At 50.5% G+C, this 27,345-nt stretch overlaps 11 protein-coding genes across 11 annotated transcripts; 4 read left to right on the forward strand and 7 right to left on the reverse strand.

Annotated features, from left to right (window-relative positions):
* Positions 1 to 642: 642 nt before the first annotated feature.
* Positions 643 to 2,548, reverse strand: BO83DRAFT_440740 (pepsin-like aspartic protease). The gene is made up of 4 exons (XM_025536283.1): positions 2,113 to 2,548; positions 1,871 to 2,021; positions 1,163 to 1,817; positions 643 to 1,104 (listed from the first exon to the last, which is right to left on the reverse strand). The coding sequence occupies exons 1-4, from the start codon at positions 2,212 to 2,214 to the stop codon at positions 816 to 818; spliced, it is 1,197 nt and encodes a 398-aa protein (XP_025384083.1). The 5' UTR covers positions 2,215 to 2,548; the 3' UTR covers positions 643 to 815.
* A 402-nt stretch (positions 2,549 to 2,950) lies between these two features.
* rpt3 (proteasome regulatory particle base subunit RPT3) lies at positions 2,951 to 4,783 on the reverse strand. The gene is made up of 6 exons (XM_025532104.1): positions 4,501 to 4,783; positions 4,403 to 4,444; positions 4,240 to 4,338; positions 3,901 to 4,187; positions 3,172 to 3,835; positions 2,951 to 3,115 (listed from the first exon to the last, which is right to left on the reverse strand). The coding sequence occupies exons 1-6, from the start codon at positions 4,656 to 4,658 to the stop codon at positions 3,097 to 3,099; spliced, it is 1,269 nt and encodes a 422-aa protein (XP_025384084.1). The 5' UTR covers positions 4,659 to 4,783; the 3' UTR covers positions 2,951 to 3,096.
* A 1,040-nt stretch (positions 4,784 to 5,823) lies between these two features.
* On the forward strand, positions 5,824 to 7,691 carry BO83DRAFT_411305 (uncharacterized protein; the record flags this gene model as incomplete). The annotated part of the gene is made up of 6 exons (XM_025534296.1): positions 5,824 to 5,836; positions 5,895 to 6,338; positions 6,392 to 6,699; positions 6,766 to 6,899; positions 6,955 to 7,591; positions 7,644 to 7,691. The coding sequence occupies 6 exons, from the start codon at positions 5,824 to 5,826 to the stop codon at positions 7,689 to 7,691; spliced, it is 1,584 nt and encodes a 527-aa protein (XP_025384085.1).
* A 130-nt stretch (positions 7,692 to 7,821) lies between these two features.
* On the reverse strand, positions 7,822 to 8,604 carry BO83DRAFT_322252 (sugar O-acetyltransferase; the record flags this gene model as incomplete). The annotated part of the gene is made up of 3 exons (XM_025527888.1): positions 7,822 to 7,926; positions 8,038 to 8,386; positions 8,444 to 8,604. 3 exons carry the CDS (start codon positions 8,602 to 8,604, stop codon positions 7,822 to 7,824), a joined length of 615 nt encoding a protein of 204 aa, XP_025384086.1.
* Positions 8,605 to 8,985: 381 nt separating this feature from the next.
* On the forward strand, positions 8,986 to 13,858 carry BO83DRAFT_420398 (putative ARID/BRIGHT domain protein (SWI1); the record flags this gene model as incomplete). Its single annotated transcript, XM_025534932.1, has 8 exons — positions 8,986 to 9,108; positions 9,149 to 9,175; positions 9,234 to 9,344; positions 9,379 to 9,612; positions 9,642 to 9,654; positions 9,911 to 10,190; positions 10,397 to 10,464; positions 10,550 to 13,858. 8 exons carry the CDS (start codon positions 8,986 to 8,988, stop codon positions 13,522 to 13,524), a joined length of 3,831 nt encoding a protein of 1,276 aa, XP_025384087.1. The 3' UTR covers positions 13,525 to 13,858.
* A 455-nt stretch (positions 13,859 to 14,313) lies between these two features.
* BO83DRAFT_381916 (mitochondrial 54S ribosomal protein mL49) lies at positions 14,314 to 15,726 on the reverse strand. The gene is made up of 3 exons (XM_025532105.1): positions 15,433 to 15,726; positions 14,921 to 15,297; positions 14,314 to 14,860 (listed from the first exon to the last, which is right to left on the reverse strand). The coding sequence occupies exons 1-3, from the start codon at positions 15,590 to 15,592 to the stop codon at positions 14,810 to 14,812; spliced, it is 588 nt and encodes a 195-aa protein (XP_025384088.1). The 5' UTR covers positions 15,593 to 15,726; the 3' UTR covers positions 14,314 to 14,809.
* Positions 15,727 to 16,055: 329 nt separating this feature from the next.
* On the forward strand, positions 16,056 to 17,545 carry BO83DRAFT_402418 (eukaryotic translation initiation factor 3 subunit E; the record flags this gene model as incomplete). Its single annotated transcript, XM_025533526.1, has 3 exons — positions 16,056 to 17,200; positions 17,263 to 17,457; positions 17,527 to 17,545. 3 exons carry the CDS (start codon positions 16,056 to 16,058, stop codon positions 17,543 to 17,545), a joined length of 1,359 nt encoding a protein of 452 aa, XP_025384089.1.
* A 973-nt stretch (positions 17,546 to 18,518) lies between these two features.
* BO83DRAFT_272126 (uncharacterized protein) lies at positions 18,519 to 19,004 on the reverse strand (the record flags this gene model as incomplete). Its single annotated transcript, XM_025527059.1, has 3 exons — positions 18,519 to 18,686; positions 18,762 to 18,803; positions 18,888 to 19,004. Coding segments are annotated over 3 exons (327 nt in total), but the record flags the coding sequence as incomplete, so codon positions are not given.
* A 2,351-nt stretch (positions 19,005 to 21,355) lies between these two features.
* BO83DRAFT_381922 (ArsA family ATPase) lies at positions 21,356 to 22,993 on the reverse strand. Its single transcript, XM_025532106.1, has 4 exons — positions 22,819 to 22,993; positions 22,319 to 22,747; positions 21,661 to 22,250; positions 21,356 to 21,599 (listed from the first exon to the last, which is right to left on the reverse strand). The coding sequence occupies exons 2-4, from the start codon at positions 22,703 to 22,705 to the stop codon at positions 21,551 to 21,553; spliced, it is 1,026 nt and encodes a 341-aa protein (XP_025384091.1). The 5' UTR covers positions 22,706 to 22,747; positions 22,819 to 22,993; the 3' UTR covers positions 21,356 to 21,550.
* Positions 22,994 to 23,823: 830 nt separating this feature from the next.
* BO83DRAFT_321938 (hydroxyisourate hydrolase) lies at positions 23,824 to 24,414 on the forward strand (the record flags this gene model as incomplete). The annotated part of the gene is made up of 1 exon (XM_025527873.1): positions 23,824 to 24,414. One exon carries the CDS (start codon positions 23,824 to 23,826, stop codon positions 24,412 to 24,414), a length of 591 nt encoding a protein of 196 aa, XP_025384092.1.
* Positions 24,415 to 25,656: 1,242 nt separating this feature from the next.
* On the reverse strand, positions 25,657 to 26,124 carry BO83DRAFT_402422 (uncharacterized protein; the record flags this gene model as incomplete). Its single annotated transcript, XM_025533527.1, has 3 exons — positions 25,657 to 25,734; positions 25,775 to 25,809; positions 25,998 to 26,124. The coding sequence occupies 3 exons, from the start codon at positions 26,122 to 26,124 to the stop codon at positions 25,657 to 25,659; spliced, it is 240 nt and encodes a 79-aa protein (XP_025384093.1).
* Between the last annotated feature and the right edge of the window lie 1,221 nt (positions 26,125 to 27,345).

A 27,345-nucleotide genomic window follows, 5' to 3' on the forward strand; every position in this document is an offset into this window, starting at 1 on the left:
GAAAGGGAGAAAGAAAAGGATCGAGCTCGATAGCTATGAAGCCATTCCCAAAACTTCTGCCGTCGGTAGAAACAACAGCGACCTAGCTTAATCGCAGCGGCGCACGAGGATCTCGATACGAAGGAAGTGTATTTGAATAGAACGGGGGTCAGGTGGACAAGTGATGGAGTTGTCGCGGGATGGTTCGCCACGCTAGAACGCGACGAAGTCAATAAGGCGGGCGCGGGTTTGCGCTGTAGAGGTGTATCGGGTAAAGGTGGAAAGCGGGTCAATCTGGGCTCGTGAGGTCGAGCGCAGACGAAGGGACAAAGAAGCGATCGGGTATGGAAATCGAAGAGCGGCTAAAGAGAAGGGCAGTCGTGGGGGATGATGAAACAAAGACAGAGCAGAGAGAAAGTCTGGATGGAGGAGGTGGTGAGAGCGTGATGAAGAAGGCTTGGCTGCCAAGAAGAGTTGCCTGGGTTTTGGCGCCTGGCCTGTGCGGGGCGAGACTCGCCGGCCCAGACTCGGCTGGTACCGCGGTTGCTTCTTATTGTTACTGTATCACACGGTTTACGTCAATTTCAATCAGTTTCAAGTAGTTACTTTATCATATTGCATAACCAGTTACATCCTAAGTGCCAACACATGTCAAATAATATCACCGGCTTTCCATTGAAGATCCCTAGAATCTATCCGGTAACCGCTGCAAACATGAGGATAACCATTCACAACATTACGTGTGTTCGTCTGCCAAAATCATAGATCAAGCTACAAGAAGCAATGATGACAGCAAAAGCAGCATCATAGATACCACATCAACCCGCAGAACCAGCTTACTTAGCCTTAGCCAGGCCAACAGCGCTGTTGCCAAGGTCATACACACTGTACCACTTGCGCAGGAACGCATCGCCCAAAATGGCCAAAGGACCAACCGGCTCAGGGAAGTCCATGCCCATGAAGGCACTAACGCAAGAGCCCTGCACCTCCAAGGTGTAGTCATACGAGGTGATGGTAAAGTTGTGGCCGGCAAGGGTGAAGGTAACGTCGGGCAGGGACGAGCGCTTGTCGCAGTCGACGGTGTACTGGCCGGTCCAGCCCTTCTTAGCACCGATCTGAGCATTGCTAGAAGACTGTTAGCAGCTTGTTTATTCAACCAAGACATCCAAGACATTTGACTTACATCATCTCGGCCAGGTCAGCAGGCAGAGCAATCAGGGAAGTACCAGTGTCCAGGATGACACCGGTGTTATCCAACTCAGCAACATCGTCGCCAAGAGCAATGGCGTCAAGGTCAACCTCCCAGTAAGCCTTGCGACGGAGGGGGATCTTGATCAGCTCGCCAGTGTAGTGGTCCTTGTCGACGCCACCGAAAGTCGCCACGGAATCGTCACCCTCCTTGTTGGTATCTCCAAGGTAGAAGGCAAAGACGGGCTCGTCAAGAAGACCCTGGTCAAGCATGTTGTAGAAGGGAGGAACAATCTTGTTCACGGAGATGGTGTCATAGCCCAAGCCGAGAATGCCATCGAACCGGCCGAAGGCAAAGGCAAGACCGGGCTCGTTGGTCGCCTCAGCGAAGTCCTGTCCCTTGACCTTCAGGTCGCCAATCTTCAGGGTGTCCTGAGAGATGAATCCGCTTAGGCTGCCAGAGCCGTACTTGATGGCGAATTCACTGCCGTTCTTGTGGTACGTACTCGAGGCAGACGAGTCATACTTGTTGTGGAGATAGCAGGCAATAGAGCTGCATTCGCTCGAAGGAACCCAAAGGTTCGAGCTACCAGTGTCCAGGACAACCTTGAACTTCTGGGGGGGAGTACCCAGCTCGATCTCAGAGAAGTCTATGGCAAGAAGGGTCAGCAGCGATCAGCCATATAAGACGGTATCTCCATACACTGTGCATTCAGGAAGTTGTCCACCAGAACATCATGACGGCTCATGTCATTGATAGGGTTCTCCTCGACCAGCTCCTTGTGGATAGACGGGCGGATACCCATGTACTTCTGGCCCAAAGCGCGGACATGGGCGTCGATGTTATGCGTGTACTATAGACCACGGAATCAGCTTTGAATCATACTGGAGCGCCAAAGAAGCTAGCTAGCTAAGAAAACGATGCAATGATAAGGCCACACTCACAAGCTGCTCTTCCAAAGGCACCTTGTTAAGCTTGAGCTTGTGAACCTCGGCGGAGGCACAGCCCAACAGCACGGATGCTGTGAGCAAGGAGGCTGACTTCATAATGGGCGACGGCTGAAACGGCTACCCAGCGGGATATGACGGGCTGGGTCAAAAAAACTGATGGATGCACGTATGAATAGAAATGATGATAGAGACAGAGAACGATGGAGAGGAGATGGAGGATAGCAGGGGAAAGAGGAGGTCTGGGGGTAGGGAAGAGTGATGCGGGTGACTTGAGCCGGGAGGCGCTGGTTGCGGAGCGACCTGCCAGGTCGCAGCCAATGGTTGGCCAGCCTGGCTGCGTCATTTGGCAAGGGGATCGTCACGGGTTATCGCTCCAGATGATTGTAGCTGCCAGGTCGCCCAGGTACATCCTCTCTAGGGTCCTAGAAATCAGGTACGATAAGTTTAGTCTAGCTATTCCATCTTTCCATCTTTGTATCTCCCTCTGAGTCACATCCGAAGCTTCCTGGAGGTCCCCTTGTTCCTTGAGGCCTTATCGTGATGGTCGGATCACGCGAATCCGAGCGCGGGTGATGATGTAAGACCGCCTTAGGTTCCCGGTGCCTGCCTACTTCAAACTAGCGCAACCGCCTTGCTATGCGGACAGGTCCTATCTACCTATCGCTGACCTGTCTACTAAATAGGCAGCACAGAGCCAGACACGTACTCCTGTAGATCCTAAGAGGCTCGGGTAGCCGTCCAACTGGAGCTTGCATCTGTTGGATCACCGCCCTAGCCAGGTGGCGGTATCAACGTGGGTTACTGTTCTATTTTCTACAAGGTACTTGGTCCCAACCGATAGACCACCCCAGCGGAATACCCAATGCGTCAGTCGTTGTCCTAATATGAAGTAGCCTAGATGTTGATAATACAGCTAACGGTCCCCCTGTTCGCCTTGTGTAATCCGATATCCAGCCTAATGCACGTCCCATACTTGATTTACCGGTAGAATTCGAGTCTGTATGCTTGGTTAGCCATGTCCCGATCGCGGGTAGCATAGACAATGCTTCGTACCTATCCGCTTCCTGTCCGGTCTTCACCTGGGCGGCGTAAGCATCCTCGAGATCCGACTGGATGATGTTGTAACGGTTCTTTCGGACAGCACGGAGACCAGCCTCTTGCATGATGGCGGCAATGACCGCACCAGAGAGGGGCTCGTTGCGCACAATCAGCGAGTCCAGGTCAACTTCCGGCGAAAGAGACATCTTGGATGCTATCGTAGAGAAAATCAACCGGCGTTCACGCCGGTCCCGCAAAGACGGGAACTCGATCTTCCGGTCCAGACGACCCGGACGAAGCAGGGCCGGATCCAGAGTATCAGCTCTGTTGGTGGCCATGATGACCTTGACGTTGCTCGACTGCTCGAATCCATCCATCTGGTTGAGGAGTTCCAGCAAGATACGCTGCACCTCACGGTCTGCACCCGTTTGGGCGTCGAAACGCTTCGTGGCGATGGCATCAATTTCATCAATGAAAATGATAGCCGGTGAATTCTCCCGCGCCATTCTGAAAACATCACGAACCATGCGAGGTCCTTCACCCAGGTATTTCTGAACGAATTCCGAGCCGTTTACACGGATAAAGCTGGCGGTCGTGCTGTTTGCCACCGCCTTGACCAGCATAGTCTTACCCGTACCGGGAGGGCCGTAAAGGAGGACACCGCGGGGAGGATCGATACCTATCGCCAGCATCAGTAATGGACTCTTAACAGAAGAAGCAGCAGTGAAAGGAGGCTATGCTCACCGATCTGCTTGTAAAGGTCAAAGTGCGTCAAGGGCAGCTCGACTGCTTCCCTAATCTCCTGCTTCTGCATGTCAAGACCACCAACATCCGCATAAGTCACATCTGGCTTCTCGCTCTCGCCCAGCATAGCAATGGAGGAGTCAGCCTCCGGGGGTAGGATATCGACAAGGGCGTTGGAGTGACGGTGGAGTGCGACCGAAGACGAAGGCTTGAGCTTCTCGCGGTCGAGCGTGGAGAGGATACGGACGACATAATTCGAGCCAGTCGACGATTGCACAATACCGGTACTAGGATAATCAGTTATTGGTTCTATGTCGAAAGCTCTGCGCGGCACCATACTTCTGATCGATCGCCTCCATAAACTGGCCGATAACCAAAGGCACACTCTGTATCCGCTTGATCTCCTCCTGCGCACGAACGAGTTCTCTCTTCAAGCTCCTGTACGAGTAGCAAATGTTAGCTCGGGTAAGATAAGCTCGAAGGAAGATGATATATAGCTTGCCTTTGCTCATCCTTGATGTACTCCTCCTGAAGTTGAATGTACCTGTTATCGAAGAGTCAACATGTGCCGCGGCCGCCATCATCGCCGTTCGAACATACTCTAGATGTCTCTGCAATCTCTTCAATGTGGCATATTCATCGCTCCCGTCGTTTCCTGTGCCCTCGAGCGAGTCTATGTTGGGGATCGTGTCCAATGGAGCTGCCTTGTTGAGAGGCGTGACGTTGTTCGCCGGGGTCTCGACGGCGACGTCTCCCATGGCGGAAATTTGGTACAAACGGAGCGGGTGTGAAAATAGCAAGCGCAGTTAACTGTAAGCTAGAGAGAATATGTCCCAGAAAGAAGTGGATGGATCAGTCGTGGGCAAGTTGGGAAGGATTTGGCTGGTTGGATCTATTGCGTCGATGCCAGACAGCCCGGCTCACGAAGCTCACGGGCAGTGGTCATGTGACTTGGTAGCTCGGCGGTCCAGCTGATATAATAGCGCAGGACAGAGCCTTTCGCTCAGTATGGACGATAGCTAATAATTTGGCACTCAAGACTCATTTTTGTTGGTGCGCTTATATGTGTACTTTATTATTCTATAGAATTTAAACATATAAGTTAAAAAAAGTACTCATCTTGTGAATGCGCTGATGTGGCTTCGCAAGTATTTCAGATATGTTACAGTCGCCAAATATATACTTCCGGCGGATATTGCCATTATGAGATAAATCACGAAAGCCAACTACTGTAAATACTTTTCGCTGTTCTTTCCAACGATGGGCCAACGGATCCAACCCGTACCTAACCTCAGGCTCCTAGTACATTACTAAAGCCCATCAACTACTTAGCTATTAGACTGGCGACAATTGCTATCATCCGTGTAATAGCACCGAATAACGCCAATTTGGCGAACGGCCAAATCCAAAAGTTGCTACGGAAAATCAAGCAACCTGCATAGTGTAACAACTAGAAGGCAGCGTGCCTGTGCCATATAGAATGAGTTATTGGGTAGATTATATTGGGTCGACTCAAGCATCTGCAGAGGGAAGAAAAGTCCCCATTCAACCAACTATAGTACTCTTTGTGGTAGACCCGAAGATTCCAGACTCAGTTGGGCTGGGTGAATGCCTAAAGTGGGAATGGTGCATGGTTCATCAACACAGTCACATGACCAATTTCATTACATAATCCTGAATTTGAAGCCTAATCGGGTAAAATAACCAGCAGGCTGAAGATGAAGCCTCGTTTTCTGGGGTCGGATAGTACAGAACACGTTGTGAGCTCTATTCACCCAATAGCAACAGCAGTCACAGGGGTTTACGCCGCGAGGTTCTGGAAGTAAGGAGCATTCCCTGCATGTGATGCCATCGCCCTTTTAGGAATTCCACATTACCAACTATCCCTCCCATGCGCAAGTAAGCCCGCAGGTTGACGGCGGAATGCCACGAGCTGGTAGGACTGTAACGACCTATAATATATGTGATAGCCTGATACTTACTCACCTGCACAGGTGCCGCTTGCTTGACCTGCCGGCAAAAGTGCCGGAAGTGTGACCGTGGCCGTCCGAGTTGCCAACGATGTGTCTCGAAAGGTTTAGTATGTGGAGGATACCCAGAACGGTTCAGATTCTGCGGAATTGCTAGTCGAGGTAAATGGAAGGGTGCTCGGATACCGACCAACAGTAGAATCCCTACCGGAGGTCGATCAGGAATAAGCGATGCTGCTTTGGATACCCCGGTGCCACCGACCCAGGAAGTTACAGAGACTCCTCCCCCCAACATGGAAAGTGATCAGGCTTGTTCAGCCAATCTGAGTGGTAGCACAAAGACCACGGCACAGGGAATAAATGTTTCTGAAAAGCCAGCTGAAGCTCACAGTCGGCCGCTGCTAAAGCTTCCAGACGATGTAACCACGCTTCTCGATTCGCCCGACACATCTAGGCTGTTAAGCCATTGTAGGCTGCACCCCTCAAAACGTTGAGAGCAAGGCACTAAAGATATGCTGCAGATGATGAGATTATTTGCCCACATCAGATAGCTGAGGTTGGGGATGACGCAGAGAACCCTTACCGAGCATATATTCTTCCGCTGGCGCGCAAGAAAATCGGGTTATTGTACGCTGTTCTTGGGCTTTCTGCTTCCCACCTCGGGCGGGTGATTGGTGATGAGTTCCTACACGAAGCCACCGCGGTTGAATACCGTATGAAAGCCATACGTGCCCTGAGCGAAGAAATCCGTAAGAGCCAAAGAACATCTTTGCTCGAAGACGAACAAGATACTGTCTTAGCGATAATACAGGTCCTGTTGCTTCATGATGTAGGCTTTGTGTGCCCTATTTATGCCACAATCTATTGGTCGAGCATCTTAACTAACAGGAAATAGATTTCTGAATCAGGGGTATCGAGTCATGGCATTCACATCACAGGTGCCATGTCCGTCTGTAAACAGCTGTTGATCGCCGAGGGGCTACATGGCCGACGCCAGCGGGCCATGTTCTTCCTCGGTAACCTGGCTTGGTATGTTGACCCAGGCCTGATTATTCCGATACAAAGCTCACTAGTGAAAAACCAGGCTTGACATAATTCGAGCATCTGCTGGCCCCGAGAGAATGTGCTTTTCTCAGGATATTCGTGAGCTAGTTGCTTGCGCCAGCGATAGAAAGTTCGAATTGGTAAATGGGTGCCCGAGAGAAGTCTTTCTGGTCATCGGCGCAGCACTGGAAAAGGCAAAGGAACATACACTAGGCTGGCTTACTTGGGATGAGTATCAAATCGCCCTGCTCCTAGCAAAGCACAAGCTCTATGCATGGGATCCAAAACGAAGAGAGTACCCTAGTCATGATCCTCTCTGGCTATTCATAGCGGAGGCTTTCCAGTTTGCATGTATCTTGCGTATTCTTCGGCTGCTAGACCCGTCGAAGCCAGCTAGCAGCTCTGATATACAAGAGTGTGTTCGAAAGATTCTCGACGCGACGGCGATCATCACTCCGGAATGCTCGTTACTGGAGATCCTTGTCTTCCCACTCTTTATGGCAGGATCCGACTGTATCTCGCGTCATTCACAGTATTATGTCCTTACGAGACTGCGCGAAGTTGAGCGGAGATCGGAGTTTCGCAATCCGGTCCCTGCTGATATTTTAAGAAAGGTTTGGGATGCTCGTGCGGCTCAGGCCGAAGATGATTATACGAATATCTCATGGACGGCATTTGTAAGTGACACCTTAATATTTCGGGAATTCCAAAGCTTACCACTCAACCTAGACACACTCCCCCGGACTGGCACGACAGCATGACTACCTAATCATATGAAATTATACGTACATCGGTTACCATCGATAATCATGCCTCTTATTTGCAGGATCTGCAAATCGCCGATGGGTTATCGATTGTCTATCTAGAAGTAGATCGCGAATATTGACATATTGTAAAGGTTATTGCATCACGCGGGCTGACTTTCTCTGCGCTGATCGGGATCCATGCTCGTTTCGACCCGGCGAATGATGCGTGCTGGGTTTCCGGCAACAAAATGGAAGGGAGGAACGCTCTGCAATTAGGTTAACCGATGTGTTCAGAGACCTAATAGCCAGAATATGGCATGAAATACCCTTGTCACCACAGATCCAGCTCCCACCGTACTGCCTCGTCCGATAGTAACTCCGGCTAAGATGATTACACTGCCTCCTATCCAGACATCATCTTCGATATGCACTTCCTTGCCAGCTTCTGGGCCCTCCAGACCCCGTCGCACAGATGGGTCCAGGGGATGAGTGGACCCGTAGATACAAAGATTGGGACCGACAAGCACCCTTTCACCTATTGTCACGAGACATGTGTCCAGGACAATAAGGTTGAAGTTCAGAAAGGTCTTCTTGCCAACCTTGAAGTTCAAGCCGTAATCCACCGAGATGGGAGGCTCCACAAAGGGATCTGTATCCTCGAAAAGCTTCTCATCCTCCTGGGAATTGGGGTGGGCTGGAGGCAGAGGACGCGTATCACCTAGGATGCTGTACATCAGGAGGTCAGTTTGAAGAGCGTTCCCAAAAGCCGGTAGAAGATCTCACTCCCGCCAAAGTTCCACTCTGCGACGCCGAGTGACTGGACCAGCTTGATTGAATCTGTCGCATGCTTCTTTGCAGCGTTGTCGATTGGCCTGAAGGTCTGCATCCCAAGCACTGTAGAGCTCACCATTGAGCATCTTCTGCCATTCCTCCGATGTCGTCATGGTTCTAATGTAGAATGCTCCGAGGTTATGTGATATTAGAGATGTAAAGGCTGGCGAGCGATAGTAGTTCCATTATATAGTATTTATGAGCAGTCTAAAGCAGTTCATGCTGTGGCCAATCATTATCCAATGCGAATCACCTGGGCGGTTGGGAATACTTCCGAATTAGGCAGGTTATGCCTCGGCCGGTGCGAATCACGTTGGCCAGCTTGTGGGTACGCCGAGCCTGAACTACTATGAGACTGAATTATGCTGGAGAAGATTACGATTCAATATCGCTCTTTCACCATGCATAAGCTGCCGAGCTACAATTACGGTCTTGGATTGTGGGATCAATGCATGCTATATTGTGTCATCGAAGCTGGATAGTAAGGAGACAGCATGCTACACACATTCCATGGCTACGGTATCCGAGACCAGATGAATTCTGAGACAATGCAAGGCCCTTTCAATGTAGTACAATTGACAGATGATGCATGTATAGTTTCTGCATCACAGATAATGGTATGATAGTAATAGTATACGATCTAGAACCAGGGATCAGGCAGGATCTAAGGCTGCCACTGATGACGTAAGATACACGACCCTACATGGTCATTAGTTATTACTAACTGATAATCTGCCACCAGGGTCCGCCTACTGAATTGGCTCACCCCTTTTACCCGCTGCCCGACTGCTACCGACCTGTGCTCCTGCTCCTGCTGCTTGCTGCTCGCTGCTGCTGCTGCTACGTACTACCGGTAAGATAAAACTTACTGGAAACCCTTACGCCAGGCCCATCCGAACTTGCCTATCGTTTTTGTTCCCTTGTCCCGTCTCGCTGAATCTGATTCTCGACTCGTGAGGCGCGCCTCTGATCACTCCACGCCCGTCCCCATTCCTGCCTTTCCCAACCCCGTGTGCCTCTCCACCTTTCCAGAAGGAGACGCCCCCTCCCTTCCCTTGGGAAGCAAAAAGGAATCTAGAAATCCAAAATTAATCGGCTCGAATAAAATACCAGATTTTCAGGTACTGCAGTGTACCAAATCTTTACGGAGCTTTTAAGTCCAGGTACGCTTATCATTCCTGACTATTGATCCCATCCCCCCCGCTTGTCTCCCAGTCATTGGATTTGCCTTACCACACGCCTCACACAACTGTGGCCACGCACTAAGTAAAGTGCTGGCCACCCTTTACCCTCCCATTCCTCGGGAGTACCGCGCACGTTGCCCCCAAAGCCATCGCTGGTGGTTGCTTTCTTCCATGGGTTACAGGCCCTTCTATGGCTGATCCATCATTCTGCTTTTGATCAATTTTATTTCTGCAGCCTGTTGTTTGTCATTTTCACAAATCCACTTTGAAACCCCCATACTTCCCAGGTCGCCTTGCGATTTGCTGATCGGTCTTCTGCCACTCAGTGCCGCTCGCAGCGCCGCTGCGAATCCTCACTTGATTTTCTGCCCTTTTTGCGGTACCAGCGACCTTCTATGGTCCCGTGACCTGCTCGATCTCCTCGCAATCTCTCCCTCCGGCCTTCCAACCACTGCTATTCGGGACCGGCCTCCATCCGCTTGTGAGTCGGCATTTTTAGTTGTCCAGCCTTGTCGGTATGTACATCCTGCCTGTCCCTTACAATTTTCCTTTTTGAGAAAATATCAATCCACCCACCCCAGATCATCCCATTTACCCCCCGTCTTTCCCCCGTCTACACGTTGGGGTGGCTGTCCTTGGTGTGGTGTGTGGTCGCTGCTTCGTGTCGCAGAGCGACAGCGCGACACCCTTCACTGTCAGCTTCCTCACCTGACGCGTCTAGACCCTCTTCCACCTTACACACCTGGGAGATTGTGTCATTTACCCCTAAAAAACAAGCTCGTGATGATTGTAACACTACTGTCCTTATCGGTCGCGTATCGATGATGACCTTGGTGCTCGTGTCATTTTTCTGACAGCTCTGGTTACCTTACAGATGGGTTGGTAAAACCACTCGACATGAATGCCTCCTGGCTAGCCGACGCCTCGAACCTTCCGAACCATGACAATGGTGCTTTTCACCAAGCGACCATTGATCCTTCTGCGGCATTCCTCCATACCTCTCCTACTCCCGACCCTACCCAGTTCCAGCGCATGTTCAATGGCGTACCGCGAAATGCCTCCCCTGGCTTCCACAACCCGAACCAGGTGATTCCGTCAAAAAGGCCGCGACCGGAGGATGCCATGTCGATGTCGCCTCGACAGGCTCCCGGGGCTATCGCGGCATCCCGGTCTCAGACTCCTCACCAGGTGCCATTCCCAGGGTACCAAGGAGCTGCAAATGGCGCACCTCAATATCCTCCGCATCCCACTCCGTATCAGCACCTCCAGCAAGGAGCTTCTCCGAACGTCACCCAATCTCCGATCATGCAGGAATTCGACCAACACGGTGTACAACGTATGGGAACAGCTTCGCCCAGCCCGTTCTCCCCAGCCGGCCCTCAAGTAGGCTCCCACATGTCTCCGTCACAGTCCGATCATCCGAGTAGGGTGAACACGCCGCAAAACAGCTCATTTATGCCCAATCAACCGTACCCTCAGGCCATGGCGCCCCAGTTCCCGCCCGCGCCTGCAATGACTACTGCCGCTGTGCAGGCGCCGATGCAAGCACATTACGGTGGTATGCCTCAGGGGTATCAGCAGGCCATAGCTGCCCAGCAGCAACAGCAGCGAATGCATGCCATGCAGATGCAAAACCAGGGTCGCCCAATGGCGATGAATCCCGCCATGGCCGGGCGACCCGTGGCAGCTGGGATGAACGCGATGGCCAATCCTCAACAAATGGCCGCCATCAGGCAGATGCAACAGACTATGGCAAAACCGCCTAATCCGGAAGGGTTCATGAGGTCACTGCAGAAGTTCATGATGTCGCGCAACCTTCCCCTCGATCCTAGTCCCGTTGTTTGCGGTCGCCCGATTAACCTGGTCCAGCTTTATGCTACGGTCATGAAGCTCGGAGGATCAAAGAAGATAACGGCTGCGAATATGTGGCATGTCATTGCACAGCAACTGCAGTTCCCGCCGATGCAGCTGCCGATGGCCATGCAGGAGCTTAGGGAGCATTATCAGCGGAACCTAGCTGCGTACGAGCAGGCCTTCCTCAGCACCCAGCAGAAGCAATTTGCGGAGCAGATGCAGCAAACCGCGGTGCCACGCCAGCCCAGTGATCCATCTGCCATGCAGTTCCAGACTCCGGCCGTTAAACCGGGCCAGGGGTATGACAATGCGCAGCAGATGGGACACCCTTCGCCAAGTCCCGCGTCTGTATCGAGTAGCGTACAACATAACGCTTCGAATGGTTTCGCGACGCCTACACCTGTTAAAACTCAGGGCAAACCGCAAAATCAGCACCGTCTCAGTATTTCCCGCCAGTCACAACCTCCAGCAACGCCAAATGATCCCACTGGCCAATTACCGAGTCAATCGCCTGCGCAGCCGGGTAAAGCCCCAGGCCCCGTCCCCGTGAAGCCTTCAGAACAGCTGGACCAGTCGGATCAGCCATTGAAGTACCAAATTGAGGATCCTTACAAACCCATGGTCTTGCCAGAAAGCAGCTTCCATGGACCTATAGCCATTGATGAAATGTATCAGATCGGGGAGGATATTTCTCGGCTGAAGCCTAATGTCCCCAGTTTTGCTGAGCTGGGTGTAATTGATATCCACGCTCTCACAATGAGCATCAAATCCGGGATCCATGCTGAAATGCGCATGGCCTTGGATACGCTTACATCCATATCTTCAGAGCCGGCGATTCAAATATCGTTAGATAATTGCGACGATCTGGTGGAGAGCTTAATAGAATGCGCCGAGGACCAGGCAGAGTTTCTCGCGGAACATGCTGCAGAAGTGTCTGATATGATGCTTCTATCCTCATATGAAGAAGTGACTCGTGGATGTCAATCGGAGTGGACGTCTTTGGCGGATGTACCAGAATTCGGCAGCCTCGACTACGAACTAGACCGTGCCGTCGACCGACTCATCTGCATTACAACCATACTACGCAATTTTTCGTTTATCGAGTCGAACTTTGGAATGTTGTCTACTCCTCCGGTTGTTCAATTCATGTCAACTATCATTCGTTACCTCGGCACTCGCAATATGCTACTGAGAACGCATCAAAACACATTGGATTTCATGAAGGACACAGTCACTTACCTCAGCAACGTGGCTCACACCATTCAGTTACCAAGTAAGGAAGAAGCACTTTGTCTTCTGCATTTCCTTCTTGCTTTTGCACCATTCCCAGGTCCTATGAGCTCGGAGGGCATTATGTTCAATTCATACAACCCTTCTATTCATAAGTACACACCGGCAGCGGTTGATAGCTTGGCCAAGCTTTTGGCACGGGATGAGCCCAACCGGACATTCTTCAGAGCTATCTTTTCTGGCGATGGCGCCTCGATCCAGCAAGAGTTGTTGACCCGTGCCTTTGGTCTTGCCATTTGCCCGGTCCCTGATCAACCGCGGAAACCCTTGGCTATAGCGGATGCTCGGAAAGTTTTCCTCATGCAAGGCCTATTGGCAGCGGACATCCTTTCAGGCTTCGCGGATGGACCTATTGCCAAGTCATGGCTGGAGTCGACCGACGGGTTTGCCATTCATCTACTGCGACTCTCATGCCTCCTGAGCACAGAACGAGTTCCTCCACCAAGCAACAACTCCCGCCAATCCCATGCCGCAAGGGGTCAAGCCGAAGCGGAGGCTGCCGCTTACAGCTCCATAATCAATCGGGGTCTGGCAATTTTGCGTCGACTAGCTGAGAAGTCAAAGCTTGCTGATTCCAACGCCACGTTACGGTTCCCGTCGGGAATAATCCCAAGGAAAGAAAGCTTGCTTGGCGCACTGTTGATGCCTAACATAGATCCTGGTGTGGTACGGCAATTGATAACTTATGCACGACTAGCGGAATGAATGCGGTAACTTCTGGAACGGTTAGGGTTTTTTTTTCTGAGATCATTTCTAGCGCGATGGTTAACCCGAAGGTTTCATGTTTGGGCCACGCTTAGAACATGCCTTGTTGATGTTTGCTTCTGTCATGTCTTCTACTTCCAACCTTTGAGTAAACAACTATCTACATCTCCGTTTTCTCCCTTTTTTGTTCTTTTTTTTCTCTTTTTTACTCTCTTACTCGATCTCGTGTGTTAGGCGCCGGTGGGAAGAACCTTTTTTTCTTTAATCGAGAGAGGCGTGACAATGTGTATCTCTGTGCTTTACCGCTGTACAATGTTCAATACCCTCGGGCGACAAAAAAAAATATGCATGATGTCTAAATGGGTAACTCTACTTGTATCATGGTTCATTAACTGAAGTGGACCGACCGATTCTGGTTGATAGTACGCTCTTGGTCTGAGCGTTGCCTTTCCAAATTAGGAACAGTTCGTAGGCTACTAGGTTGGCTAGTTGGCGGTAAGTTCTGGCATGTTGCTGCGTAGTACCCCTGTATCGGCATCCTGGGTAATCGTATGACGTGTAGTATGATCAAGAGATCAGCTGCTAGTGAGGATACCGCTAGTTCTCTTGAGGAACTAGAAGATGGATGGAGTAATATGGCGGAAGACGTTAGATCCACTGATACTACTACTACGAGCTAGTAGATAAAAGGGAAGAGGAGATAAGACCACTTTCGGATGAATAGATAGTAATCATGTACCGAACCCGCAGCAGTTCGCCGTAGACTTGAGAGATGGAAAAAAAAAAAAAAGAGAAAATAGAAAAGGTAGAGATCACGCCAGTATACATACATACAGCAGCCAGAAAAACAGAAGCCCCGCAGAAATAAGGGAGTTATGACAGGAACACCAGCACTAGTAGGAGAGAGAAAAGTAATACAAAGTGAGGAATAAAGTAAGTAGAGGGAAATTTGGAAAAAAAGGAAAATGGGATCATGGGGGGACATTATAACCAAAGTATATCGATCATCCCTGACCATTGCAGATATGCACTGCTTATTTTCTTTTCATCCCGTCGTTCTGGTTCGGCCCTTTTTTAGTCTTCTTCTTGTAACCAAGTCTGCAGTGTGTGGTTTCATCCTGTCCCTGGATCCCCATCGCTCCCTGTGCTAGGCGTGACAATAGACAAGTGTGTGTATGTGGCAGTATCAATGGGTTCAATGAGCTGGTGCCGACGTAGGATTGAAAGTAAAAGAGGAGTGAAAGGGATCCAGGGACGACTCCGGTTCCTTCTCTTGTGGTTTTGCTTAGAAGTTGCGTTCCTGAAGGAATTTCAGGATCTCAGGTTTGCGCCAGCCCTAAGTGAAGCAACCAGATTAGCTCGGTCATGATCAAATGGAGGATCGTATAGGACATACTTTGACAATGATGTGACCGTTAAGACGGTTAATAGTCACATCCGGGCTCTTGGGAGCGCGGGGGTCACCCGACTCCAATCCCAGGTACTGCGCCAGATCGTTCCTCAGGGCATCCAAATCGCCTTCAGTCTTTTGGAGCTTGGTTTGTTGCTTGGTACCGCCGGCCTTAGTGACGAGATATACGGGAAGTTGGTTGGAGGCTGTGCGACGGATGAAATAAGGAAGGTTTGTGAGTTGCAGGTTGGGCGGCGGTTGCGATACCGGGGTTTCCTTGAGTGTCTGAGATTGCCGCTTGAGTTGAACGAGGAAAGTCCGACATTGCTGGGCGGCAACCTGGGGCTGAGAGATAATTTGGGAGGAGTGACGAGAAGTGAGTTCTAAGAGCAAGTCAGGGAAAAGCTCAACGGATCCTTTTAGATACCCTTCGGGAATTTGCTGCCCAGGAACAGCCACGCTTACTATCCCGATGGGATAGGCCGTGGGTGGAACGGACGGAAAGGGTCGCGACATACGAGAGGGGGTCAATCTAGCGGAAGAACATAGCGAGGAGAAGGAGCTACGCGTCCCTGACGAGACTCTGGACTGTGAAGCTTTGTGCAGATAGAAGGGAACAGCGGTTGACTGCTTGCGAGAAGCCGAGCAGACCGGCAGAGACTGCATGAAGGATGCCATCGGGGTTGGGTAAGGGGGAGGTCAAGGAGGAGGCAACGGAAACAGCCTGAACGATTCCTAGGAGCGGGGGAATCGAAGAACAACCCAGAAGGGAGTTTAAAAGAGGGAGGGGGGAGGAGAAGGGACAAGACGAGGGCCGGAGAGCGCGAGAGAACGAACATACGACATGCAGAAATGAAGCGATGATTTCTTGCTTCGGCGCGGAGACCTTCCGCTAGGCCCAGAAGGGAATAGCGCGCCCAGCAGCCCTTCGCCCACATTTTCGCCAGCGCAAAAGCCGCCGCACACTGACTTTGAAGTCTGCCGCTGCTCATTGTGAGAGGCTCTCCGTTCGTGAATCGCTTCCTCTCTTCTGTTTTTGTCCTTTTTCTCCCTCCCCTCTTTTCCCCCCCTCCCCCCTCCTCCTCCACCACCCCCCAATTTATTCCGCTCCCCCGCTGCTACTGCTGCTATTTCTCCCACCATGGCAGCCAACGTCCCTCCTTCCGCTGAGACCCTTCTCAGCGGTGCTGCCGCCCACCCGCCCAAGACCGCTGAAGAGATCGCCAACCAGTATGACCTGCTGCCCAAGTTGATCCCCTACCTCGACCGCCATCTGGTCTTCCCTCTCCTCGAGTTCAGCTCCGGCTCCCAGGAAGATGACAAGGAGATGATCCGCGCCAAGTACGAGCTGTTGAAGCACACCAACATGACCGACTATGTTGCCAACCTGTGGAAGGAAATTAACGACTCCGACACCATCCCCGACGAGTTCGTCAAGAAGAGAGAGGAGGTTCTCGCCAAGTTGCAACACTACCAGGAGCAGAGCGCCAAGATCACCGAGCTGCTGCAGGATGAGGATGTCGTCGGCAACCTGCGCAGCGACAAGGTCGCCAACTTGAAGTTCCTCGAGGAGGAGCACGGTGTCACCGCCGATATGGTCAACAGCCTTTTCGACTATGGCCGCTTCCAGTACAGCTGCGGTAGCTACGGCAATGCCGCTGAGCTGCTGTACCAGTTCCGTGTCCTCTCCACCGACAACGACAAGGTTGCCTCCGCCACATGGGGTAAGCTCGCCTCGGAGATTCTGACGACCAGCTGGGATGGTGCTATGGAGGAGGTTCAGAAGGTCAAGGACTCCATCGAGACCCGTCTCTTCAACAACCCTCTGGGTCAGCTCCAGAACCGCTCCTGGTTGATCCACTGGTCTCTCTTCCCCTTCTTCAACTACGACCCGGCTCGCGATGTCCTGACCGACCTTTTCTTCTCCCCCGCCTACATCAACACCATCCAGACCAGCTGCCCCTGGATCCTGCGCTACCTCGCCGCCGCCGTCATCACCAACCGCAACCGTGCCCACAAGAACAGCAACGTCTACCAGAAGCAGCTGAAGGACCTGATCCGCGTTGTTCGCCAGGAGGGCTACGAATACTCCGACCCCATCACCGACTTCGTCAAGGCGCTGTACGTTGACTTCGATTTCGAGGAGGCCCAGAAGAAGCTGGGTGAGGCTGAGGATGTGTTGCGGAGCGACTTCTTCCTCGTCTCGGCTGCCGATGCCTTCGTTGAGGCTGCCCGTCACCTGATCTCCGAGAGCTACTGCAAGATCCACCAGCGGATCGACATCAAGTATGTTACCCAACGCGAAGGACATACATCCAGAGCGTAACCGTGCTAACCAATATCTCCAGGGACCTGTCTACCCGTCTGGGTCTGAACCAGGATGAGGGTGAGAAGTGGATCGTCAACCTGATCCGCGACACTCGTGTCGACGCCAAGATCGACTACAAGGAGGGCACTGTGATCATGAACCACCCCCCGCAGTCTGTGTACCAGCAGGTCATTGAGAAGACCAAGGGTGCTTTCTTCCGCACGCAAGTTCTGAGGTTCGTCTAATACCCTTTCCAATGGACCCATCTCTATTGCTTGTCACTAACGCCAGGATAATCATATAGTGCTGCCGTTGCGAAATAAATGACACCCCCCACTTCTTGAAATCATACCGAAACAAGAAACTTTCGTCCTTTTACCGTTCTCTTCATGGTTCTGTTCATGTTAGTAGTATCTTCCGCCGCAGTGCGGACTTCCTGAAATGATGGGACCAAGCAGAGTGGCATCAGGCTGGCGTTCAGGTGGTCCACTATTCCTTTTTCTCTTTTTTAACCCTCTATCTTATTTTCCCTTTTCTATTTACGTTTTGTGTCCCACTTTCCACCCACTATATCGTTTATTTCCCCCCTGTGTATCTCTTTATGATGTTTGACACCCTTCGGGATTTTGGTGTGTGTGATGACTCCCCCAAAAAGAAGAACGAAGTACCGTCAAAAATTCTATCCAACTATATCTGGACTTTTATTTTTGGGTCGACCAGAGGATCAAAAAAGGAAGGAAGGAAGAGAAGAAGCAGGACCGGGGGAGTTTCCTTAAAAAGTGAGAGCAGTCCTTTGCACACTTCTGTCTTATTGGGGTGTGTTTTCTCGTCCGAATAAGACGCCGTCGCTTGGTTACGTGTGATCGAGCTATGCTGTTACGAATGATCTATAGAGATGATGAAATTCAATTATCATTAACTCACTCAACGAGACCGGCTGCATTATGGATTGAGGTAGATATTAGTATAGAGCCGTGGTCCTCAAACCCTATATCATCCCCAGGGAATTCATCATCCACTTCCTCCTCTTCCCTCGGAACCCCAAACAATCACCAATCCTATCTAGTAGTAACAAAAGGTATCTGTAGAACTGAACCAACAACTAGTAGAAAACCAAACCACAAATATCCCCGCTACCCAAAAGACCCAAGAACCAGCATTAAACCAATATCGAAAAATGAAAACCCATCCCTTCCTCCCCCTTTTTTCTCTCTCATGTTCCAACCCACTTCAACGACTCCGTCTCGGTTCGTAATCCATTATCTGCGACGATGATGATGATGATGACAGCGGTGGTGGTGCCCTGCTTCTCCTCCCCGAACTCCTGACGGGTACAATCTCATTGATATAGGGTTCGTGTCTACCGAAAGTGGCGGCGGTGGGGCTGGCTGAGTCACCTGCCATTCGGAGGGATTCTTGACGTTCGTATTCTCGGGACATGGTTGCTAGGTCGTCGATTTGTTCCTATTGATTCATCTTTAGTTTGGTTGGTGGGGGAGGGGGGAAGGGAATGAGGACTAGGGCGAGTTAGGGACGCACTCTTGTAAGTGGTACACCGACTATTAGGTAGCCGTCGCGTCCCTGGAGGTTGTTCGGTTCATGTGTTAGAAGAGTGTGTTTGGTTCTAGGTGTTTTGTGTATGTGGCTGTGGTATATTGTCTCTACCTGGTATGAATATGGCCTGACGCTGGCTGTTGGCCCTAGAAAGTATTGTATGTGGCCTAAGACTATATGACGGGACAGTCCGTATCCCGGGAGCCAGTATTGTTGTACTTGAGACATCTCCGTGAGGTTGTATTTGTAGTAAGTTCAGTTAGGTATAGGGGAGTAAGTAGTGTGAGAGATGTAGTGAGTGTGAGAGATGTAGTGCTGTGTTTGTGTTGTATACTAGATTTTGAACTGAATAGAGTGGACTACTTTCGATCATGACGACCATTCGATTGGAACTGGAACTCTCTTCTAGGGACCCCATATATATAACTAGCTTCGGGTTTCTGGTCATGCAAGGAAAAAGGAAGAAGAGATAACAAACGGACATAAGATTCATTCGTCACGCCTCGGTGGGTTCGATGTGGATGTGTCTCTCAAAGGTGCCGGAATGCCCTAGGGCAATGTGACTGTACATAGTGGGCTCCATCACTTGGGATGCTGATCAGCACGCCCGCCATCGGCCCAGCGAATTTTCTTCCAGTCAAGCCTGCGCCTTTGCGAATGTGGCTTTTTACATAGACTCTTTTGCGAGCAAAATAGAACGGCTGCAAGGCCTGCTGCTCACGTCCGATTCCGGGGAAAACTCGCCTCACTCTTTCATCCAACCCCTTTGCGTCGGTAAAAGTGAGGCTTGGGCACACCCCCCCAAGGGAAGACTGATAATTTCCGCAAATCGAAGGATATTGCGCCCACCTTCTCGCGCGCCTCTGTATTTTCACAGCTTGGCTATTCCTGCGGTGAATATGCACCACTGAAGTGGTCGGAGATGTAGGTATGTAGTAGAGTCTGTATGTGTGATGCCGTGGCTCCATGGACCGAGCGTTTCGGATGCAGCTAGTATGCTTGCTCGAAGTTTATTGGCGACTCCCCTAGATCTTGCAGCCCCAAAATGGTTTCGTACATTTCGGAATTTCTTGCGTCTCGAGTCCAGACGTCCTCATAGCCGGTGACACCTGCATGAGCCTGGAGCCATTTATACAGACCGGGTTGTTAGCAGATCTATGAGGCCATGCCATACTGTATCCCACTTAGCCGACCGGACTGTTTGTGCCCGCGGCTCTCAGCGGCAGCTTGAGTCATAGTGTTCGGCCCGATTACTTCTTGGTTTTTTTTCCCGGGGGTCCTTAATTTGACCTGTAATCGCTCTGCAAAGTTTATCGGGGCTGTAGTCGGTGCTATCTGTATATCGGTGGATACAGCATAGTTGTCACTTATTGTCGCAGATTCCGAGGTCTAGACTAGAGATGCATCATCTGAAAGGGAACATCTAAACGTCGTGGCATGATTGACCATGTAGCCTGTACCCACGAAATATCGTAGCACAAAAATTTATGCCTCGGAGTTCGTCTCAGACCGTTGATGCTGTCCTTGCTGGGCCGAGCTAAGCTTGACGATCGTTGAAGACAGAATGGGCAGTGACACGATCCTACATGGAATTAGACCCGGAGGTCCATTGTCCCCTTCCTGTATAGCCAATATTCGCGGCGATATCTGTGGCCTTTAGCCTTAGCTAGGGGTCACCTGCATCAGGGCTTGGGCGAATCTGATTTGGTAGTCAGCCACGCTTGCATGAGCCGGTCTAGCTGACCATGTCCTCCTCAACAGGGCTTCGGCTTCCTCTTTTTCAGTCACTCATCAAGCCTTACAAGCGCCGGAAAGTGACTGCCACTGTTGTGACAGCCAGGATATTGCAGACACAGTACACCTGGTATGGCTCACAGAATCGTATGAGGCTAGACCCAGCCTAGCCATCGATTGTTGTGGGCCCGGATATAGAGAAAGCGATGCGACATGGCAAACCAATTGGTATTCAGCTGAATAGTCAGCTGGGGGTGGGGCTTCACCTCACTCACCAAGCCTTAGATATTCGAAGCGCAGATGCCTACCTCTCCCATCGTTTGCCTGTGGACAGGAAGGCCCTGTGTTCTCCAATGGTGTCGCAATATCCACGAACTGGGCAGCTTCATCCCTGCCTCAGATCGTTGCTTTTATTTGCCCTCTTATAGTGACTGCAGGTTTTATTCGGCAAGGGCCTGAAGGTGAGGCTGAAAAAAAGAGTTAGAACTTCCTAGATCAAGGAACGATGATGAATACATCAGGAAATAAGCTCTTTAACTTACTCCCGGGTTTCTTAAAAGCGAATTGTGACCGAAGCAGAAGCTGCGATCTTGGGGCTACGCCGGGGCAGGTGAAAGAAATAAGGCGGCTGAGGATCGAGAAATCAAGCTTGCAAGTGGACAGGAAGAAGGTGATTGCTTGACAGTGTCCCTGTCCTGAGGCGGAAGACCCACAAATGATCTGGTCCTGGTCACAATCTCATCCCTGAAGATCTGCAGAGGTAGCTAGTGGGAACCTCGACAAGGCGACAGTGAGGCGTTCGGAGAATTAGAGAAGCAAAGTCAGGTGTGATGGAAAGGAAGGCACAGAAGGGGAGCATTGAGCTAATCAAACTCATTCAACACGGTTCAGGATGGCTAGATTGACAATTTTCCAATGAATGCATCTTCACGCTTGCATCTTCTCGCTTCGTATATTATAGTCTATACTCTTTTCATGACTCGTCCAAATAAACAACGTTCGCAGCAAATCTTAAATTGAAAACTCTCCGCTAATCCGCCTCAGTTGCCCTCCGGGGGTACATACGGGTTCACAAGCATGTCGCTGAATCTGTGGACTGGTTAGCCATCCTGATGCTTCTCACAACCGGATATCTGGGGGTCCGACTTACTTCTCAAGCTTCTCCTTGCCTCTGACTTCCTCAACCAGCAATGGCATCCTAACCACGTTGAAGTCTTCATACAACTCTTCAATCTGCTCCAAGTACTTCTTCTGCATCTTCCTCCGTGCATTACATTGTTCGCACTCACTGCTTTGCTTGGGGAACAGGAGCTGGTTGACCACAATGGCATGGGTATCGATGTGGTAACTTGTGAGCTCCTGGATCATGCGCTCGGTTTCGTAGAGGGACAAGAATTCCGCAATGCAAACACAGACGAAGGTAGTCAGATCAGCGTCCTTGAACTGCGAGTTGACCTCGCTGATAGTCTCCCTCAGCGACTCCATCTTCTGCAACAATTCATCGATGTTTTGACCGCCGGGCAGACCACCACGGGAACCAAGGATCGAGTTCAGCATGGGACCAAACTGAGAGGACAGCTGCGACAACTTGGCGAGAGCCTTCTCTAGGACAGTAGGGAACTGGAGGAAGCGGAGGGTGTGACCGGTCGGCGCAGTGTCAAACACAATAACTTCGTAGGACAGCGACTTGACCTGCTTCAGGACTTCGGCAAAAGACATAGCTTCATCAACACCGGGGATCTGCTACAATCAGCCATCTTTCACGAGAGCAATGTTATTCTGCTGGTCAGCACTGGTGCGTCACGTACACTGAACGCAAGATCCTGCATCATTCCACCAACACCCATACCAGACAGAGGGTCGTCGCCCTGGCCTTCACCACTAGCCAGGAGATCTTGAATACTGCCGTTAGGGTCGATCTCCATAGCGCTCAGGTTCGAGTATCCATCGACCAGCCGGGCCTCCTTTCCGAACTTCTGACCGAAGGCATCGCTAAGGTTGTGCGCGGGGTCGGTGGAGATGAGGAGGACAGATTTGCGAACTTTAGCAAGCTGAATTGCAAGAGAGCAGGAAGTCGTAGTCTTGCCGACACCTCCTTTACCGCCGACAAAGATCCAGCGCAAGGTCTTCTGATTCACCACCGACTGGAGCGTGGGCTCCATGAGGTCGTCGCTGTGCACAACGGCGGATGACATGTTGAAAACTCGTTGAGATTATTATAGGAATCGATTCGATGTCTGGAGAGGGTGCGATAGAGTGAGCTTCCTTGTCAAAGAGGCAGTGTCGCGATATTGAAGCTTGGACTTACCACGTATCGGTTCCCCGCAGAGGCCCAAAACTTTCAGTAGTGGCGGTTAGATAAGTTCGAGAACGTTCTCGGTAAGATAGTGTCACCCGAGCACTGGCGTGAAACAGGCCTATTCAGGTCCAGATGAGCGCGGTAGCAAGGTGCTGAAGATTCAGGTACAATCACTTTAGTGAATCATGTGCAGCGCCAAAGAAAAGCGTTTCCATTCGAGCCGGTGCAACACGCACGTGCGGATGCCATCATTCTCTGCCTGAGGCGACCCCACCCGTCAATAAAGTGACATAATGCCTCACTTCTCTGAGATAAATTTGATTAGTTAGTTAGTTATCTATGTAAATCTAATCAAGCCGGCGGCTCTTCGTCGCTTATTCACGGACTCAAATCTGAAGCTATTCGTTTTGCGACCAGCAACCCATTCCTGCCAATCGAGCTCAGATAAACAGCTAATTGTCAATTCCAGCTAGCTTCTGTCTGCGTTTAGAGGCATTGAAAAGCAGTACGAGATTCTATGACACTACACCATTGCAGCAACCTGACATGTACAAGAAAGAATAAGCGGACATCTCCACTTAAAAGAATCTGGCTTTCTCCCGCATGATAAAAGCCGGGTCTTGCGTTACAGAAAGTCTAGGTTGGTCAGATCGACGGGCACCACGAAGACCAATCGTTACTACTACCTGGTATCGTAGCATCCCAAGCCGGGGTTGCACACACACACACTCTCTCATATCAAAATTGATCAGCTAGTGGGTTTGCAACTCTTAAGTTCAATCCAGGGGCACTAAACAGATTTGAGCTGTTGTAGTGCTACGAGCTTTGGGGACCACCCCCGAGTTACCCCACCGATGGTATACTCCGGCATCTCAGGGTAGCTCTGTCGGTGCTCTCCGATGCATGAGAAGCGGGGATAGAAAAGGCCCCTCGCGCGCTGAACACACTCGAGAAAATTCCTACTTTTCTCTCGGTATCTGAAATCATTACCTATAACCTACCTATTCTCTCTTGATGGACCCTAGCTCGGAAATCAAGCCGTCAAGTGGTCAACTAGATAAAGTCACAGACCGTCTTAGCCTCTACCGCAACCAACTCCTCCAATCCCCGATCCACTCTACAGCACAACCCTTCAACAACTACAACGCAGCATCGACCCTCACCCAAAATACCACCGCAATGTCTCGCGACCCCATTACCTGCCATGTCCTGAACACCCTGACGGGTACTCCCGCGGCGAACCTCCCAGTGACACTGACCCTCCTATCTGCACCCTCCAGCAGCCAGAGTCCCATCACTTTCCAGGCGACGACCGACGCAGACGGACGCGTCAAAAACTGGGAACCCACCACAACTTCATCGTCCGCTTCGTCGGTCCCCGCTATCCTTTCTGCACTCCCAACTGCCGATAGCAAGACAAATTGGTCCGTTCGCTTCGACGTTGGCCCATGGTACGAGGCACAAGGTGTTGAGAGTTTCTGGCCCGAGGTCGAGGTGAAGTTTACGGTCAAGGGACGGGGCCGGGAGGGAGAAGAAGGATGGCGGCATTATCACGTTCCCGTGCTGCTGGGACCCTGGAACTATTCGACTTATCGCGGCTCATGACGAAAGGGATATCTAGAATAGAGGAGGGGACGATCGTGTACGGATAGGACAGAATAGGATAGGAAGGGACCTTAATCTTATCGCTGCCGACTACCTATTATTAAGTTACTTAAGTTATTTTATCGTGGAGAGCACCCCATGCATCCCCATACTTATGACGTATCTGGAGAAAAGCTGGAACCATTCCATGCACGGCTCAATAGTTTTGTGATATGCCATTGATAATGGGGTCGCAAGCTTAATAGGGGATGTTAATTGCTGCCCCCCTACAAACTCACTAAATGTTAATCAACGCCGAAGATGAGAAATATGGCGCAATTTTACAACCTTCTTCCTATTTCACGTCTGTGCGAGCGATGGCAGGCAATGGGATTAAATTAAATTGACCTTATTTGCCAAGAAACACGCACAGTTATCATGTCCTTCGAAATAACCATAACCATAGCTATAACTACCTACACCAACAGTCCGCGATCTAGACTTTCCGACCAACTCCTCGGAAAGGCTTGCATGGGCAACCGCTGATTTCGGTGGCTGCATGGGCAAAAAAGGCTAAATTATGGTGGGAACAGTACTTGTGTGTTAGGTGTATCGACTAGCGTGAAGAGCGACAGACAAACCCCGGACAAGTCAACACATTTTGTTGTGCTGAGGGGTGGGAGAGAAGGAGGGGGAGGGATCGATTTGTTGTCATTTCGGCTAACGCAATTAATCTATGATATGTCCCATAGAACATGGACTATACCTTTTTTGATCATGCAGCTGAGATGGAAGCGCACCGCAGCTGTAGATACTTTCACTAGTATTGAAGCCGTTGGGCCTAAATACTCCCTTATCAAAAAGTACCGTTGAACGACAGGGGGGATTTTCTTTCATGCACTTTGTTGAAGGTTGTGAAGTACCGGGTACATCACATACAGTAAGTGAGTACATGTGCATACTTATGTGCAGGAGACTTTGGCAATGATGCAAAGCATCAAAAGAAATTATACTATCACCGGAGCTACAGTGAATACTGGAATTCCTTTCAATGTCGATAATGATGGAATGTTTCGACAGGACTGGTTTCGATAGGACTGGTAACGAACATGTTGACCTGTAGCACTATCATGTACTGTCTGGGGAACGCAGTACCACTGCCGAAGGCCTGAACGAGACGCGAACTGACAGTTTGTCAAGCCTAATAATGTGGAGGAGGGGGGGCGTATACTCTACTCCGAACCTTCTTGTCCGGTCCACCATTCAACCATGTAGCCTGTACCACACACGGGGAGCAATGGAAGAGATTGTCCAGAATTCAAGTGGCAATCCACTAGATTCCTTCATCCTTGTTTTGGGCCCCAAAGAGACCGCGCGAGACAATCTCACGTGATGGACACCCACGGGACGAAGGCCCTAGAAGTATTGCGTCATCAGCAGGGGGCCCAATCAGCAAGCGGACGTGTCACTCGATGTCCCGAGCGAGACTGATTGGAACAACACTTCCCCCCCTGAAATGAGAAAGAACGAACCCAGAATCCGGGCAACGGCGATAAAAGAGAGCCGAGGATTGGAAGGATTTCCTTGTTGGACCCGAAATCTACACAGTATGTATCTCCAGATTTGGGCGTTGCTCCATGGGCCATTCAGGGAGGGTATCGATGGCATGGAAGTGGCATCGACCATCCGAACAGACGAAGATCCCTCACCGCCCTGCGGCCGGACAAACATGGCGTCGTCTCCATGATTCGTTCACCCGCTCGAGATTGAGACTCTGCAGGGCGGGGGCTCGGAAACGGGCCCGTGAGTGGCTGGACCAAGTGGATGCGCTGGTACATTAGTGGTCCTTTGGAAAGGTGCGCAAGTGGCCACTGCCGGCTGGTCCGACTGTCCGACAAGCCCAGGAAAATTCCTGTCGTCGTCACCGTGATCTCATTCATGGTTTTCTTTACCCCTTCCTAACTCTTTCGCCCTTAACCAACTTTCCCTCTTCTGCCCCGATACATTTTATTGATCAGTTTGTGGTTACAAGTGCTTCGAATCCAAAGCTTTTAACTTTTGGGCAACTTCTTCGTGTACTTTCTACACATCCCTGGATAGCGACCAACATTCTTATACCTTTGCATTTTTCTTTCCTCGGGACCCGGAAGTGTGTCATACTATCTACTACCACTTTCTTATTAGGTTGAATTTGCCTATCGTTTCCGCCGTCATCCAACAATCGCGTCCACCCGGGTTATTCTTTGCTTGGATTGGCTGACAAGTACTGCCGGGAATCCACTCCGTCTACAAGTTTCGTTTTTGCAAGTAAGGGCCAGCCAGCATTTCGCCTGCATAATCATACAGTGCCTGGTCATTTACTATAGGGTAAGGTGTTCTTTTTGATTTGCTGTTTTTAGTTATCGGTGCCTTTTTTTTTTTTTTCTTTACCTCCCCTACCCTTTATTCATTTGATTCTTTTTTTTTTTTTGGGCGAGATTCTGTTGCGGAGTTTCGATATTCCTGCTTTGAAATCAAAAATCATAGGGTGGATGAAGCAAAAAGAAAAAAGTACGGAAGAGAAAAGAAAAATACAATTTAAAACAGGAAAGAGCAGCAAGAACAAGATTGGTTCCGAATACAGAACCAGAACCGAAGATAAGAATTAAGAAAAAAAAGAGTGAAAAGAACCTCAAAAGAGAAAAATAGAAGGGCGAAAAAACAAAATCAAAAGAAAAGTGAAGGAAAAGAAAAGAAAAAAAAATTCTTTTTCGAAAAAAAAAGAATTCCATGTTAGTGGTTTCGAGGTTGCACTCTGGCAGGTTGGTAACCCGCGGGCTTTTTGTACTCTCAGGGTTGCATGGTTTCGGCGTGACAGACAGTCGAGACCAAATAGGCATAGCGTGGCCCGACGGCCACTCGACCGCCTCCCCTCTTTCTTTTCCCCCTAAATAATCTCCCTGTCGAAGCCCG

The sequence above is a fragment of the Aspergillus eucalypticola genome (genome assembly GCF_003184535.1).
Source record: "Aspergillus eucalypticola CBS 122712 chromosome Unknown BO83scaffold_30, whole genome shotgun sequence".
In the NCBI taxonomy this organism is placed as follows: domain Eukaryota; kingdom Fungi; phylum Ascomycota; class Eurotiomycetes; order Eurotiales; family Aspergillaceae; genus Aspergillus; species Aspergillus eucalypticola.

Excerpts from the sequence above, each read along its gene's own strand:
- BO83DRAFT_440740 (XM_025536283.1), bottom strand. The coding sequence starts at position 2,214 with ATGAAGTCAGCCTCCTTGCTCACAGCATCCGTGCTGTTGGGCTGTGCC. Across the intron at positions 2,022-2,112 it reads TGCCTTTGGAAGAGCAGCTT|TACACGCATAACATCGACGC; the intron begins GTGAGTGTGGCC and ends CGTGGTCTATAG. Across the intron at positions 1,105-1,162 it reads GCTGACCTGGCCGAGATGAT|CAATGCTCAGATCGGTGCTA; the intron begins GTAAGTCAAATG and ends ACAGTCTTCTAG.
- rpt3 (XM_025532104.1), bottom strand. The coding sequence starts at position 4,658 with ATGGGAGACGTCGCCGTCGAGACCCCGGCGAACAACGTCACGCCTCTC. Across the intron at positions 4,339-4,402 it reads TACATCAAGGATGAGCAAAG|GAGCTTGAAGAGAGAACTCG; the intron begins GCAAGCTATATA and ends CTACTCGTACAG. Across the intron at positions 4,188-4,239 it reads ATGGAGGCGATCGATCAGAA|TACCGGTATTGTGCAATCGT; the intron begins GTATGGTGCCGC and ends TGATTATCCTAG.
- BO83DRAFT_381916 (XM_025532105.1), bottom strand. The coding sequence starts at position 15,592 with ATGGCATCCTTCATGCAGTCTCTGCCGGTCTGCTCGGCTTCTCGCAAG. Across the intron at positions 15,298-15,432 it reads CGCTAGATTGACCCCCTCTC|AACTCACTTCTCGTCACTCC; the intron begins GTATGTCGCGAC and ends ACTTGCTCTTAG. Across the intron at positions 14,861-14,920 it reads ACGGTCACATCATTGTCAAA|GGCTGGCGCAAACCTGAGAT; the intron begins GTATGTCCTATA and ends TGCTTCACTTAG.
- BO83DRAFT_381922 (XM_025532106.1), bottom strand. The coding sequence starts at position 22,705 with ATGTCATCCGCCGTTGTGCACAGCGACGACCTCATGGAGCCCACGCTC. Across the intron at positions 22,251-22,318 it reads TGCAGGATCTTGCGTTCAGT|ATCCCCGGTGTTGATGAAGC; the intron begins GTACGTGACGCA and ends TGATTGTAGCAG. Across the intron at positions 21,600-21,660 it reads GGCAAGGAGAAGCTTGAGAA|ATTCAGCGACATGCTTGTGA; the intron begins GTAAGTCGGACC and ends ACCAGTCCACAG.